Genomic DNA, 17,360 nt, shown 5'->3' with positions numbered 1-17,360 from the left:
TGTGCTAACTGAAACCAATGTACGTACTGATTTCGGTGGTATGATGCCACTGTCAGCCGCCATATTGAACTTTTCAACGGTCTTTGTTACTTATGGGCCCATCTTCAAGAAATTTGGTACGCAGGTTCCCAACGCTAACTGAATCCTACTTAGTTACATATATACGTCCATAGCCTGCAGCTCGGTCACCGTGTGAGGCGGCGTTGGGTCCCCCATCCCAACACTTCCCATGTTGTTGGCTGGCTGCCTGCCTATATAAGGCCGTCCGTCGCTCCTGTCTCTACATTTCCTTCCTTGCTTTGCCACGGGATTCACGTCTCCCTGCTGATAACTACAGACTTTTTATTTAATCCACAGCTTCTCTGCTGTTTTATTGTTCATTTATTATGATTATAATTGTTGTGTAGGTAATTTAGACTTACTTTACATTGTTCAGGTACCCATTTCCTTTATCGTTCCAACTGTACCCCCATTAACATTTCTATCAAGGTGATCACCATCGATCAAAGAACTGTCACTTACCGAGTGGTTTCCATGCCCGGAGATGGCACCTGCCTTTTCCATTCTCTTTGTTACATATTGCACGGCCATATCAGGCTTACTCTTGATATCCGGAGGAACATTGTGTCTTATGTATGGAATGACTGGGACAGGTTCAAGGTGTGGACTGATGATAGTACAGGAGATAATTATACTACACAGGAGCACTATAAGAGTGAAATGCTTAAGCCCTTTACCTATGCATCTGCATGTGAGTTGATGGCTGCCGCTGAATTCTTCGGTTGTCGCTTTCAAGTGTACCGAAATGGCAAAATATTTTACACCTTTCGACAACTACCAATGCCTCTTAAACATTTTAGATTCACAGGTGACAATTTCAGTAGTGGACACTTTGATGTTTATGAATGTTTAAACTCTTAAAAGCTGGATGTGAAGTTATCGATGAAGCCGGTTGTATACTTACAACGCTTGACAGATGCCGGATGTCTCTTCAACACAAGTCCTACAAATACTGTCGTAATTGAAACAAACCATGAAACTCAAACCGATTATGACAGCAGCAATCAAAGCTATGAGATTTGAAACAAGATTACTGTTCACATGGCTAACTGTACATTGCATGCTCAAGAGTAAGCTCAGCGCAAAGCTTGGTCATATTACAACCGAGGGCCGAACTCACAATGTGGTATACAGAGATCCTTAACAAATAATTATTGGTATATTTTCCCTCAGTTTAAAAAGGTTTAATTTTCTTCTTAATAAACATTTTAGGGCAGTACTTCACCGCTGCGAAGCGCGGGTGTTTTGCTAGTTTTCAATATATTATAAATGCTATGTAAAAACTATATTTTGTTTAAAAAAATCTAGTTCATTTAAAAATACATTTCTGAAAATTTGATACATATCTGTTTATTTGGTGAAAAGTTCCATTTCATGAATTTTGTGATTAATTTCAAATACATTTTTTTTTTTTTACAATCCAACTAATTGACTAATCGATTATCAAAATTATCATTAGTTACAGCCCTAAACCATTCTGTAGTCTAAGGAGTGTGTAAAAGGCCCTTAATTAATAACAGATGTTCTTGCCATAGAGTAATTGGTTGAATTATGTGAAGGTTTCAAGATGGGGAATGGGCACATGGAAAAAAATGAACAACAAACATAACATTTACTTAAGGATTTTGGCATTACCTTTTAATTTTGTTACCAACACCTGCTTATTCAAATTACCATCATTTAAAACTTCATCAAGCCCCCTAAACATCTGCACTATGGAACAGGGCATTGTCTGCATTTATGTGTTTGGGTCTTTTTAGAGTTCTCAATTGTGATGTTTCACCTTCGCAATTCATTGTGCTTTACATTAATTTGTGGTTGTAGTTTTGAAAGAAATGCAAGGTTGCTGTTGATTTGTTAATCTGTTAACATAAAAAGAAGTTAGACAAGCTCAATTTTCCCATATCCCCAAAGATGTGCAAATTAGGTTTACTGGTGATTCCAAATTGATGTCTGCACGAGTGTGAAAGTGTGCACGAGTGTGCCTGGATAGGCTCTTCCTCTCATTCACAAAAAAGGTCTTACCGGGATTAAACCTGTTTGAGAATGTTACCTTAAATTAGTTCAATACTGGCTTCCATTCTGTATAGCACTTTACTACATTAAAGTGAAAAAGCCCTATAAAATATTTTTAAAGGTTTTCTTTACATATTGGGTATTCCCAGTTTATATTTGATTAATTAATTCTACTCATTATCTAAGTATGGCCATTTAACTTGTTGTTTAAAGTATAATAAATCACTACTACCTAATTTTTAAAGTCTACTAGGCTCACCCAGTGTCACATCTCTGTCCTTGAAACTTTCTATTTAAAGCCAAATATCCTCACAAAAGTTTGTCCCTCCTCACATCTGAACCACCACTCTCCTTAAATTTCTTTTGTAGATGTATATGTGTTATATTAAAGTCATCAGTGTTAGTAAGTTTCAGCCAGATTTCTTTTAATCAGTATCCTATTTCTATACAGCTTTTTATAACTGTGATCTCATTTATTTTAATTCAAATCCTCCTGGCCATTAAGAAAACAGACTTTTATCACCATATAACTACTAAATATACAGCAAATTAAGTTATGACTAAAAGTCACCGCACACATATAACAAAAAACTTGTAGGTAAAGCTCTAACCTCTGAAACCAAAAAGCAGTATTTCTGTGAAGTGGGTGAAATTCTTAAATTTGAAACAACATGCATAATAAAATATATGTAAAATATTTCATGTTCCATTTCAATTTTCATACTGTATTTTTATTATTATATAGTAGGCTGGGCACATTAGTGGACGTATACATAAAAACTGAATACATTTCCACATCTCATTGTTTGTATACATAGATTACAAAGAAAAAGAGTCCTACAAATTATGACTACCATCTACATAGGTCCCTAAGTATTTCTATATATAATCTTCATTTGGATCTTGATCTTTGTAGTCCGCGAATGAATTAGAAGAAGAAGCATTAGATGGCAGTAGAGAGACAGCTAAAACATAGGCATTGCATTAAGAATCTCCTCCAGGCTTATACTACTGAAGACTGTAGTACTCCAGTCACACCTCAAAACACAGACATTAAAACTAAACAAATTGTTGTGCTTTAAATTAACTAAAGAGATCTTCATTTAGATCTTGATCTTTGTTTGTCCGCGAATTCCACGCACGTGTAGGCCACCTTCCAGTTTAGTACGTTGGTGTTACCCACAGATGTCAACAATGTGCCGGAATAATGAAAGGGGTGGTGGTCAGTGTTACACTGGTTAGCTCCTGAGGCCTGGTTAGAGAATGAGATTGCCGAAGATAAAAGGTATGTGCCTACGTAACAAATGCATGAAAGAAAGGCAGTGGGTAAAATGAATGACAACGTAACAGCACGTTCTGGAAATTCTTATTGTTACGTTGTAGCCGACGATTGCTGCGCGTCTCACAATTGTACCGTGGCTTGCTCACATGTCAGTGAAGTGATCCCTGTTTATGCTTTAAAAAGCCTGGATATCTATGTGTCCCCCTTTTATAACTATTGCTCCGTGTATATTGCCTTACTCTTTGGATTGCCACAAAGCAAACTGCGAGATTGGACAAAGGTTGAGAAGACATCGTGAGAGGAAACCATAGCGTCGTGAAAATGAGACGGACTGCGAACGGACAGAAGCAGAAATGCTCCTACACCACCACATAATTACTTTGCGGACAGTGATTCCGAGTAGGCCGTTCCTATCAAATCAATATCCAAGGGTTTTCTTTTGTAATTTTGTTTCCCTTATAAAAAATCATAATGCTGTGCGACGAAGGGCCCAGTTCACAACTGGAAGCCGCGTTTAAACAGGGAGCCCTTCACAGACAACTTTAACACGCGCAACGTAGTTGGGCGCACATGGCTAGTTTTATATATAGTACTAGGGGGCTCAGCCCCCTGCTCACTTCGCTCGGCAACCCCCATGTGGGCCCTACACGCTCGTCATTTCCCGGATCTGCCACTTGCAACGAATCGTGCTGTGCTTTTGCATAAACACGAATATCAAGTCAAGTCTTTGATATCTCCATCTTTCAAAATTATTATCGCTGGCAATTCGTCACATGTTGGTTTATTATATATGCGCGTGTGAACTTTTGGATTAATATAGAAATCCAAGAAACTTCTTTGTCCGTATTTTTCAGATTAATTTCGTGTAAAATGCGATACTTTTGGATGTATGGATTTGTATCCATTATTGGATGTAGAAATTGTAATACGTCCGATCGTTTAACTCTTTCTATTCTATGTTGCATTGCTTCTTCATGATCATAAATATAAACCTGACCGAATTGTGATTTCTTTGAAATTAAACTTGTAGTACCTTTAATATTTGCGGGACCACAGATTCTCATCACGTATAGTCCTGAATAGTGTAAATCTACGTTATGAGCATTGAATGATGCAAACGCGAACAGATTATCGTAGATTCGGATATTTTGCCTGTAGTATTTGTGGATTTCACTTTCAACAAATAACAAATCTTTTATTTCTCATGGATAAGCCACTTCATGGGGAAGAAACACTACTTTCCCTGATGGCAACACAAATTAGACAATCTACAAGTCTCCGACTTAAACTTTAAAGCCAACAGTATCTACATACTTCTGTCATATCACCCATGTCCATATATTTAATCTCTTTTCGCTGTTCTGTTATTTCACCGAGTAATAATTTCTGTTTGTGCTAATGTGATCTTTCCTATTAGTTTTTTGAGACTTTCGAATTTAAGTGCTTTCATTATCTCAAACCTGCATATTGCGTCAACATTCTTGAACCTCTTTACGACATTCTAATTTGTCTTCTACTCTTTGTCTTTTATTTCTGCCCCCGGCATGGTTAAATCTCTTGGCACAAAGTCTTGTCTCGCGGGACTTGAAATTATCTCTCTGAAAAAAGTCTTGTCTTGTCCCAGGATTTTTTAATATAATAGAGAGATATATACCCATAAAAGAAATCCATCCTTTAAAAATAGTCCAATCAAAGAGTATAAACCAAGCAGACACTGTTTATTTTGTGCACAATTAATCTGGCCATGTGAAAAGCTATGTTTTTCATGATCACTTTCTACCACAAATGTGTCTTTTTCTCTTCATGTGAATAACAGGATTATGATTTATTTAAAAATACTACTACAGGAGTTCCCAAGTTCAGTCCTGTTGTACCACCCTGGCTACAGGTTTCTTTTAAACCTGTTGCACAAATCAGTGGGTCACTCTTATGTCTCATCAGTCTAATTGTTTACCTGGTCTTTTTTCTTTTCTTATACTACATTTAGAAAAGTGCTCTAGTATGATATTTGAATATTTTAAACAATTCTGCTTTACTAATTTTAACTTTCTTATAATATTTTCATTTCAGTTCATATTTCTTATTTCTATGGAGTTTGCTCCTTTAATTTTATACAAATACTGACAATTAATGATGAGTAGTACAGACACTGGTGTAAATGACACTAAATGTTAAAGCAGAGCTGCTATTTCAATATTACATTAAATTGTGCACTAATTAGGACCATGAGCCTTAACAAAGTGGTTGTCAAGTTTTATTCTGCAAACCGTCTTAATTGCAAGTGTTCACCCCCTAACCACCTTTCGCTATAACTGAACTCCTGCCTTTATTAAACAAGCTGTTTCCAGGTGTCTGGATTGCCACAAAAAAAGGCAGACAAAATGAGTTTGCTAAATTTAACAGGAATGTAATAAGCATTTGTGTTTGAGATATTAATTACTGCTCTTTTATTTTCATTTTATGATTTTGTTATTTTTTATGCTGTTATGCTTTTGATCTTTTTATGTTCTAGTCATTTAAGCTTTTTTTTAAATAAGCTTTTATAACATAGTAGCCATTTCCCTTTAGTATTCAGTGTCGTTTGCACCCATGTCTGTGCTGCTCATCCCTAATCATCGGTATATGGAAACAATTAAGTGAGTAAACTCCACAGGAAAAGGTGTATTGAAAAAAGAACATGGAAAAGCAAAGTAAACATGTAAAGATATGGGAAAAATGTAGGTTTCTGAATTTCGCTTATATGTAAATATACTAATGCATATTTCTGAATGCAAAACAAGAGAAGAAAATGACTAATTAAACAGATCATTTAGAGGTAAGACTGAAAAATGTATTTGTAAAATTGGTTGGACTGAAAACATACAGCTACAGAGGTACCCCAAGACTGCACTTGAGAATCCCTGTACTACTGTATTTAAAGGTGCTCTACATACTTACATTCTGCCTCAGGTAAAATGCTTGCTGGCTACAATGAAAATAAACATAGCAGAACATTTCCAACCTATTTCATGCACATTAATTTAAAATATTATAAACCACTGATTTTATATATTTTAATGACTGTATGTTTAGTAAAATAAAGAAGTATTCAAAGTGCAGTACCTACCTATAACCTTACTGTTCAAAATTTCCTTCCATTAGGTGTGAACATGAAACCTTGGGGTCTGTGCATTTTTCATCAATTTCCAGGTCAGGTGGTCTGTCACGTTTGCCAAGTGGAGAAACTTTACCTGAAAATACCATGTTTAAATCAAGTCAAAAATACAAACAAAATCATAAGAAATCAAAGACTTAAAATTAATATAATAAAAATACTGCACATGCATTATAAAAGCATAATGTCTTTTGTCTTACTGATGTATATGTTGTACTTTTTAAAATCTACTTTTTCAAATTTAAATCTTAAGTTTCAGTATAGATATAATCATGCATTTATCCAAAGTTTATATATCAACCTTCCTATGAAGAACTGTAGAGAGCAGCAAATATAATCAGCACTTAAATCATCACAGCAATTATGCTTGAAATGCCACTGCAGTTAAATTAACACTTTGATCTTTCTCTGTTTACATATTTACAGAATGAAACTGAATCAGGACTGGCCTACAGATCAACTGTATTGTTCTTTGGACCAAATTATGCATACAATATTTGGATTAAATGACAAAAAAATAACAACTAACCCATTCTGCTGCTCACTGTCTATCTATCGGAAGCTGATGGTTGTTTATAATAATGCTTACATGCTGTGTTTTTTGGAATTAATCAAGCTGTCCAGCCTTTGTAACTTTGTATGAGCCATATGAACACAGTTGAATAGCAAAGAACTTAAGGAAAAGTAAGAAACTCACTCTTGAAGAAGAAACTTAGATTACATTAAATTCAACTTATTGTCATTGTACAGGTACACCAAAATGTAGTTTAGCATCTGACCAGAAAGTGCAAATAGCAGAGTAAAGTGCAATAGACAGTGGATGCAAGTAATACATTAAAGAGCAATAGACAGTAAAGGTACAATAGGGCAGCATATAAATGACAATATATACTTGTATGATATTTTAATTTAGAGGTGGTAGTATACACAAAGATGAGTATACAGATATGAATACTGATCACTTTGTACAGATATATGGTATGAATAGATATAGATATATAAAATATTTTTGTACGGGATTCATGTATGTAAACAGGTGAAAATCTGCACAAAGTGCAGCCAGAAATTATTGATATTTAGAAATATCAGCTATTGAGTGGTAAGGGTTGAGAGTTCAGAAAAGTGATGGTGTTATGAAAGAAACTGTTCCTGAGCCTGCTGGTGTGGGACCGAAGGCTCCTGTAATCCCTTCCTGATGTAAGGAGTGTACAGTTCATGGTTGAGGTGAGAGGCATCCTTAACGATGCTGCGAGCCCGTCACAGACACTGTGTGTGCTGCAGGTCGGTGATAATTGGCAGTGGGATGCCAATGATGTGCTGGGCAATATTTACCATTAGCCTCTGCAGAAAGTAAAGTTTTTAACCAAACTAAGTGTTTATCATCCAAGAAAGTTCCTCAGAGATGTGGATGCCCAGGAATTTAAAGCTGCAAGCACGTAACGCCATCTTTTAAAAAAAAAAAAACCTAGGATGCATTGAAACCTACTGTACATTAACCAACACTGCTTACAAAATTATTCTACACAATGATGGATAGTAGTGCTGGGCGGTATACCGGTTCATACCAAAAACCGTTTTTTATTTTTGTTATGATATGGATTTTTCCTATACTGCTACACCGGTTTAAATAGCCTAAACAATGTTCGGAACATGGCGCAGCGGGAAACTGTTTAAGGGGGAACCTTTTTCACTGCTGCACCGCTAAACATGCATGCTTTCTAGTACATGCGTTAGTGGAGGTATTGAGCGGTGAAAATAGACAGAGAACATTCCAAAACCGAAGCTGTAGCAGACGATAAAGTTCAGCATAATGATATAGAAGAACTTTTGGCGAAAAAATGAGCCGTGTCTGTTGTCTGGAGATACTTTGGTTTTAAAAGGTCGGATGTGGACCATTATGTTCAAATGTCTAAATACTGTTTCTATACTACTTATTTTTTTTCAATACTGTGTAAGGGTGTGACAACATGTTGAATTTATTCTCGACATTTCTGCTTTATTCTTGCCGTTTATGTCAAGATTAAAGTCGACATGTTGACTTTATTCCCATAATTTGTCATTAACGTAGAACATCGTACGCTAAACTTCATCTTAAAATGAATATTTAAATTTACTCGATTTTCTCAAACCCCGTCATAAGTTAATGTAGCACATTAAATGCTTTGTGTTAAGTGTTCTCCGACCCAGTTGTTAATCTCTACGCGCTTCTTAAACTAACTTCCTCTGCGCTAAGAGGAGGTGCAGGCAGCAATCGCTACATAGAATACATTAATTTCATGATATTCCTGCTCCCTGAACATTTAGAATGCTAAGATAAATTCTTGATATCATTTTCATGATGAAATACTTTACAGTATGTATTAATCATGTGGGGGCACGGTGGCGTGGAGGTTGCATGTTTTTCTGGTGGGTTTACTTGGCGTGCTTCAGTTTCCTTTCAAGTCATGTAGGATGTGGGGTTTTGTTATGCTATATTGACCCTGATAGTGTATGTGTTGCTCGTATTCATCCTGCGATGTGCTGGTGCCCTGTTCAGGATTTGCTCCTTCCTTGCACACAATGCTTGCTGGGATGGGTGCAACCCTGAATGGATGACATAATTAAACATGTATAACAAAGATTTTTTTTAAAGTTCTGAACACTTTAAAACTAGTTTATAACTAGTTTTAATTTCACAAAGACGTTTATCGTGTGGGGATTGGTTATGTGGAGAAAGAAAAAGGAAGGATAGGAACTGGTATATCAGACAGAGACAGCACGCATGCAATAAAGAAAGCCCGCTCAGAAGAACACCTATTGAATTCTGTGTTTGTGTCTCCGATTACCAGATCACAAACCCAACATTTACACAATATTTAAGTTAAACCTGTGCGATACCCATTCATACATCCAGTTTTTTTGAGCCTGGTCACACCTGCCATAAAGGTCTATACACTGATGGTACACCTGGGGACTCCTTACAGCAAGGAAGCACCACTACCGCCGCACTACAATGCATGTTTAACACCTGCTTTAATGCATTTCATCGTGAAAATGATATCAAGAATTTATATTAGCATTCTAAATGTTCGGAGAGCAGGAATATCATGAAGTGAATGTATTGTGTGTGGCAATCGTTGCCTGCGCCTCCTCTTAGTGCAGAGGAAGTCAGTTTAAGAAGCGCATAGCGATTAACAACTGGGTCGGGGAACACTTAACACAAAGCATTTAATGTGCTACATTAACTTATGACGGGGTTTGAGAAAATCTAGCAAATTAAACACTGATTTTAGGGTGAAGTTTAGTTTACAACATTCTGCTTTAATGACAAAATAAGCTATGAGAATAAAGTGGAAATGTTGACTTTATTCTCGACATTTTTTTTTTTTCCAGTGTTCGTATTTTTTTTTTCTTCATCGTGGCCCTAATAAGTTTGCGTAGGGTTATACCACAAATAGCATTATAAATGCAAGTTGCAGTTTTATTCAAGACTGAGATTGTTAACATTAACAGAAAATGTAGTTGGTTTACAAAAAATATTTATTATGTATTCCTTTTCTAAGACATGTTCAGTACAATACAACTTTTGACAAGCACCTCTGGATATTTTATTAAAATATAAAAAAAAGGGAGTCCTCTGTTGTATCCAGCCTCCTCCTATAAATATTTAACAAGTTTATCATTTATACCCTTAATAGCAGTGTAGTTCAGGTCTGGGGTGCTCTACTCATATTCATCAGAGCAGATTCAACTATTGTCCCTTCATCATTGCAGTGTGATAAAACAATCATTATTGTTTAGTTCAAAATATTATTCATTTTCAGTGTCACTTATTTTTATTATTCTTAAATAAGTCCGGTTATGGGGCAGTGACTGGCCAAAACCAGTTGTAACTAAGGGCAGAAAATGTCTAATCATCACTAAGGAAAATGTATATCACTTTTATGACTTTGAGAAAGCTTGATTAGTCCATCTGGTTATTGTCAGTGATGCCTATGAGTTGTTTAGTGTTATAGCTTTTGGAACATATGTATAACCTTGGTCATTTTTGAAACTGACATTTTAATTGCTACTGCTTGATTACTTTTTACCAATGCACAGTTCTGTGATGCATTGTTCAAATTTTGCTGTCACAAAATACTGACAGTAGGTCAGATTTTCCACAAATAATGAACATATGACAACTTAGCTAAACCTTGCCTACAACCCAGTGATGTAATTAATAAAAAATACACAAGGAAATACAAAACTAATTAAAGGGACATCCTAAAAATTTAAATAACAGATGCAGTCATATTTTTGTATTGCAGTTTAAATGTTTCAAACAGATGGGCATAAAATGCTTTTGAAAAAACAAGACAAATACATATAGATACCTGGCATGCTGCTGTGCTTATTGCAGTATTCCAAATCAATTTCTTCTGAAACAGTGGGTACAGAAGCAAGTAAACCTATATGAAGCAACAACAGTGTAACTCATTTAGTTTCTGTTAATGTCCAACATGTTATAATTTTCATTAAGGAAATTATTCCATTCTCAATATTGAAATGAATAGTTTAGTACTTTCTGTGTGAAAACAACAATCATTGTCATGCAGTACTAAAATCTTGTAATAAAAAAAGTTTACTCTGGCATAGTGTTGCTTCTAATAGACTATTAAAACATATGACTACTTGAGGATGTATGGCAGTAACATTCGAAATTCAGCTGAAGGTTTATGATATTAATTGTAGGTCCCAGCACGACGGACTCACTACCAATACCTATAAAAACAAAATTACATTGAAATGTTAAATATTATGCAGGACCAATGATCTTGCATTGACCACTTCCAGTTTTAGCAGCAGCACTGCTAGGGTTATCACCAAAGGCTACTCCAATCTGACACAAGATAGTGTTATTTGTACCATCACACCTCAAATGCAAAAGTGTCCACCACATCCAGCAGTTTGCATAAAAACACTCAGTCCAGTATTGACTAAGATACAGAAGGATAAAAATGGCTACAAATAAAAAAAAATGACTGCTCTATTCAGAAATAAATATTTAACAAAAATGGAAATAGTTCTTTACTAGATATATTGCATATTAGTGATGTTTGCTATTTAATATTTGGGAGACTATATTTACTTCAGAATGATATAGCACACTGAACAGGAGCAAGTATGTACAGTGTACACAAAAGTAGTACTACTTCAAAGATTTGAAGAATATGAGACAAATAACAACATGCACCCTTTTACCTCTGGTTATATTATACAATCACCCAGTGACCACTTTATTCTGAACACCTGAACTAACTATTACCAGGTAGGATCCCTTTTTTCCTTTGAAACAACTTGAATGTGTGGTGCGGATTCAAATGGGTACAATTTTTTGCCACTCTTTCATGCTACAAACCGCCCTTTAATCCTTATCCCAAAGGTGATCTAGCAGGATTGAGATATGGTAATTGTGTATGCCATCTTAGTAATCAACAAGTCAAGCCATTCTCTTCTAAATTCTCTCATCAGCAAGATATTTCATCCTCATATCACCTACAATACACATTGCCCATTTTAATGTTTGACTGAACATTACATCATGACCATGTATACATGCTATATACTGTATATTTTGAGCTGAAAATTAGCATGTTAATCTGATAAAGTGACCAGTGAATATTTATGCTTTAACATTTTGCAATAATAATCACTTTTTATTTATATCTCTGCCATGCAAGAAATTGCCCAAACCCATAACAATTATCAACTATAAGATACAAGCAATTTAGTGTTTTATGCCATGTATTACAGCACAAACAATATGCTCAAATCAGTAAATTTTGAATAATTACAAAAATTATCTCTCAGATTTTTATTCTGTGTTTTGTATAGAAAACATAAAATAACATTTAGGCATGGAAATTCTGAATCATTTTACTGCGCCATTGTTGGTTTCATATGACAGAGTGGCTTTTCAAGGTATCAAGACACTGATCATGATGCAAGTTTCTTTTAATTTTTTAAACAAAAAAACATTAGTATGTAGGAAAATTGCTACATTACAGTGCTTAAAAATTGAAAGTTAAAACACCCTAATCATAAATTATTATAAAACATTTTGCTGTCAATAAAAACTTTTAAGCATGCAAACCTTTTCATACTGCCACTGTGATATTCTGTCTATGTTCTAGTAACAAGAGTTACAGTAGTGATTTTAAACTGCAAAATTTCAGGTTCAATCTCCTCCTTTGACTCATTGTGTATTTTTAAGAAAGTCATCTCACCTGTGTATACTCCATTAATTAATACTGTCTGTAAAAAATTATAGTGTGCTTCATTGGATTTGTGTTTGCTATAGAAAGACGCTCCACAAAATAAAGGTTAACTGTTATTAAATGAATCCTGTGACCATTAATATCAAACTAAAAATGAAGGATGCCTGCATTTGAACAATGTCTCAATAAATCAAATCAAACTAAAATAATCTAGTTTCAGTCACGAGTGATAACTTATAAATCAGTATGACTACATCTCTCCATTGTTTTGGCAGACACTGTAGCCATATGGTCAAGAAGCAGGAAAGGCTACGAGGTTCAGCCCCTAACACCCAGTTACTTCAAATCCTTATGCTACCAGTGTAAAAAAAATTGTAACCAAATACATTGCATCATGATCTTTTAAGATTCCTTGGACAGAAGCATTCATTAAATATACAGTAATAAATAATTTACTATATTTTATGTTAGATATTTGGTAAAACGATGATATTTTGACAGAGGCAAAAGTGGAACAAAACCACCTATAATGTTACTTATCAATATAATGTAAATAGGGTAGCAAAAATAAACAAGAAATTAAGCTTATCTTACAGGAGTAAAGCACAATGCATAAACATTTAAAAGATATAAATTAGGAAAAGCTTACTTAGACCCTTGTAGTGAGAGAGATGCTGATAAATCTGTTTCATTCGTTCTATGTTGAGTCTGCTGGCCTCAGCATGACTGATCATCGGTTTGGGATAATCTATGCCAATGATGCAATGAGCTGCCTTCTGGACTGTATCTGGAGCATTCCAAGGCTCATAAATATATCGGTTTGGAAAGTCTTTCAGTTTTGGAATGTAATGCCTTAAAATAGCATAAAGAATCAAATTAGAGAATTCTAGAATTTTTATTTTTACAGCAGTTTGTAAAGCAGCATTTTATTGGGTCAAATTGTGTTCAATAGCCATCTTTTCTTCAAACTCAAATCATTTTCTGTTTGAATACATCCTCCCAGTGTCTACGCAGGTTTTCCCTCCCGTATACCCAAACTAATAAGCTAATAGGAGACTCCATTTTGGCCCAGAGTGAGAACAAGAATGTGTGTAGGTAGGCTCTGTAATGGACTTTTGCCCGTCTGGGGGAGTTCCTTGTATTGACCCAAACGTACATGTATGGGGTGCATTGATAAAAGGGAGGAGACAGAGAATAGGAGACAGGTGGAGGAACTTGTTTGTTTTTGCAGAAAGAACTGTCTGCCAGGAAACATCAGCAAAAATTAGGAACTGGTTATTGACTTTCGTCACACTAAACAGCCTCTATGCCCGGTGTAAGGTTTCAGGGACCAGATGGAGAGGTGGTGCACTCCCACTGGTTTTTGTTATGGGGGAGTTCTGCATTAGTGACAGGTTGGATTGGTCGGGTAGCAAAGAAGAACTATATAGGAAAGGACAGCAAAAGCTATTTTTTTCTTATGAGACTGTGTTCCTTTAACGAGCAGTGACCCCTTTCCCATCTTCTATAACTGATGGCCAGTGCCATTTTCTATGCTGTGTTGTGCTGGGCTGGTAACATTACTTTAAGAAAGGCACAACAGGCTACTTTAAAAGGGCAGAGTCCCTTAAGGATCTGGATCCCTGGTAGTAGTAGCAAAGGAGAGAATTAAAATAAAACTGAGCAACATTTTGAACAATGAACACATCGTCCACCTGACACACTAACACCAAGTACTTTCAGCCAACACATTATTCAGTAGAAGCATGTCAAGAAATGCTACAGGGGCTCCTTTATACCAACAAGAACAGGTCTGAATAATGCCTCACTGGGACTGTGACAACCAATACAAAAGTTTTTCATTCGTTTTATTTTTTTCCTAGTCATTCTGGTGTGTGTTCAGACTATAGTGTTTCTTTAAAAAATACAAATTTCCCCCTTGGGACAACAAAAAATTTCTATTTATGTAGGTATCTATGTGAGCCTAAAATTGATTAGGTGGATCTGAAAATGTTACTTTGTGATTCCAATGGCTACATGGTAACATAAGAAACTTGAGATGAATATCCAGAGTTACAGAAATAAAAAAATAAATGGTCACTAGAATATAAATAGTCATTACATGAAATTGGACCACAGAAGCAAAATATACTGACTGAATCTCCGCCCATTTTCCTAACCTGCTTATCCATTTCAGGGTCTCAGGGCAGCTGGAGCCTATCCATTTAAATTCAAAAAGGCTCTAGTATGAGAAGTGTACCAAATAAAGAAATTTGCCTTACAACCTCTCCATATTGTATTAATCAACAAGATCAACTGCAAGTTGGCTAATTTAATTATGCAAGGGATGTAAGAAACACTTCCCTGGAAGGATAAATCATTTTTATGCTTTTCATGTAACTAGTTTAAAAATTAAATCCTTCATGTGCTTCTGTTGTTAAAAATATTTTATGATTTCTTTTATAATGTTTATGTATATTTTCAGGTTCAGACTGTTCTTTTTTTACTTTGAGGCTACAAGGTATAGTTTGTATAAGATCAATAGATAATTACTTTATTAATCCCAAGGGGAAATTAACATAATCCAGCAGCAGCATACTGATAAAGAACAATATTAAGTTAAAGAGTGATAACAATGAAGGTATAACAGACAGACAATTTTGTATAATATTAATGTTTAAGGGGGTGGAATTGAAGAGTCGCATAGTGTGGGGGAGGAACGATCTCCTCAGTCTGTCAGTGGAGCAGGACAGTGACAGCAGTCTCACTGAAGCTGCTCCTATGTCTGGGGATGATCCTGTTCAGTGGATTTTCCATTATTGATGGGAGCCTCAGTGCCTGTCACTCTGCCACAGATGTCAAACTGTCCAGCTCCGTGTCTACAATAGAGGCTTATTTTTAATTTTTTTTCCCTTTTAAAATAACTAACATTACTCATAAAAAAGTAACTGAATAAGTTACACAGTTACTTATTATAAAATGTAATGTGTTACAGTGTTCCTTTTGTGCTACTTTTTCTTCTTTTGTATGAACATCTGCAAAGTTCACTAGCTAGTAAACCTTTGAGCCTTCATGAAACTGTCCAAAAACACTGTCAAACTTGACTATTTTTTTGCATTTTATAAATATTCTAGCACTCCTGGGTCCAGACCTGAGAGGGACACACTCCTCCAGTTTTCAAGTCCTGTCCAAGGGGCAGTGGTACTACCTAGAGAAGTGAGAATGAATGCAGCCCCTGAGCAGCGGTCTGGGGGGTTCAGACACAGAATTAAGAGAGCATTTTGATTGCATCTCCTGACTTCTAAAGTCCATTGGCTTAGTGCCTTACCCTTGGCCTTACACTTGCCATCCCTGTGATCTTAAACTGGCCAGATTAAATTTACCCCTAAGCACATAAAGGATTAAATATATAATTAGAACTTTTGTTAAATACTTTTCACTAGATTACACATTGCACACATACTTAACTACTTCTTTACTAGCTGTCTCCAGATGGCCAGAGTGCATGCATGCAAGATGTTACTCTGACAACATAATATTTTTTTTTTGGAGCTACATATATATTTTTCCATCATAACAGAGTAATGCATATCAGGTTATTTTAAGTAATGCAGGTATTTTTATGTCAAGAAAATAGTAAGTAATCTGACTACATAACACACATTACAGTACTTTTAACTCATTATTCTCAGTATTGATAATCAGTAAGATTGTCTTCAATGTGGCACTGTAACACCAGTGCTTTGCAACAATAGGATTGTCATGAAGCTGATAGTGTCAGAAATCATGGACTCTTCGTATTTCTGCAATTTTTTTTTTGTTTTTGTTTTTTTTAAACACTGGTTAGAAAAGCAGTTAATTTTCTGATAAACAGTCTTAAATCTGATTACCACTTCTTGGCCACTAGTCAAAATTCTTTGTCATCTATAAAACATCACATAGGTCACAACCTGGCATCTTTTCTATTGATGCAAAAATATTCTATCACATCTTTATTATTGCTGAATAGCACTGGACTACTGAAATGTTCTTTTCAGTGGTCTGCTTGCTGTTAGAATTTTAAGTTGCATTCAAAATATTATAATAAAAATTCTAACTGAGATAAAGCACAATTAATACAACACACTATAAATAGTATAACTACATGAGCTTTCTATAGAATATGAAATAATCTACTAACTCAAATATCCCGGACAAACAGCTTAGATCAAACTGCATGACAGCACATTTTATGATGCTAGATTTCGCATTATTCTGAAGCATTGTCTTGAAAATTTTGATTAATATTTATTAAACTACTTGATTTCGGTGCTTCTGACATCTTCCTTGGTTTACAGGGCCATTATTGTCATCTGCACAGAGTATAGTGAAACTACTTGGACATCCTAATCCACATACAACACACACTACTCTCTGACACCATGGTCGGTGATTACAGCTACCTTATCTTGAAACTTCTGTATTCCTTAACAGAAAATGTTCAAACCATAGAATAATTACAATAATAAGAAAATGAGTAAACAAAAGCCTTTCAAACTCTAGTATCGGACTTTTATCAGTAATTGCATTTTTTTAACGATTTATCTTTCAATGTATTCTCATCTAATGGTGCCAAAGGCTTTTCATTCAA

The 17,360-nt window shown here is 35.3% G+C and overlaps 1 protein-coding gene across 3 annotated transcripts in view; it reads right to left on the bottom strand.

The window, feature by feature from the left end:
• The window catches only part of cry2 (cryptochrome circadian regulator 2), a 60,029-nt gene that overhangs the window by 11,102 nt on the left and 31,567 nt on the right, over positions 1-17,360 (bottom strand). The window contains exons 9-12 of one of the 3 annotated variants that reach the window (XM_039749148.1): positions 13,401-13,603; positions 10,868-10,942; positions 6,465-6,588; positions 6,296-6,323 (exon numbers count right to left, since the gene is read on the bottom strand). In XM_039749148.1, the coding sequence (XP_039605082.1) occupies positions 6,473-6,588; positions 10,868-10,942; positions 13,401-13,603 (394 nt within the window). In that variant the 3' untranslated portion in view covers positions 6,296-6,323; positions 6,465-6,472. Of the gene's footprint in view, positions 1-6,295; positions 6,324-6,464; positions 6,589-10,867; positions 10,943-13,400; positions 13,604-17,360 lie in introns of those variants that run through there. The other 2 variants (XM_039749138.1, XM_039749157.1) reach the window with 2 other exon arrangements.

This window comes from Polypterus senegalus, chromosome 1, assembly GCF_016835505.1.
Source record: "Polypterus senegalus isolate Bchr_013 chromosome 1, ASM1683550v1, whole genome shotgun sequence".
Lineage (NCBI taxonomy): Eukaryota > Metazoa > Chordata > Cladistia > Polypteriformes > Polypteridae > Polypterus > Polypterus senegalus.
This window is presented reverse-complemented; position numbering and strand designations above follow the sequence as displayed.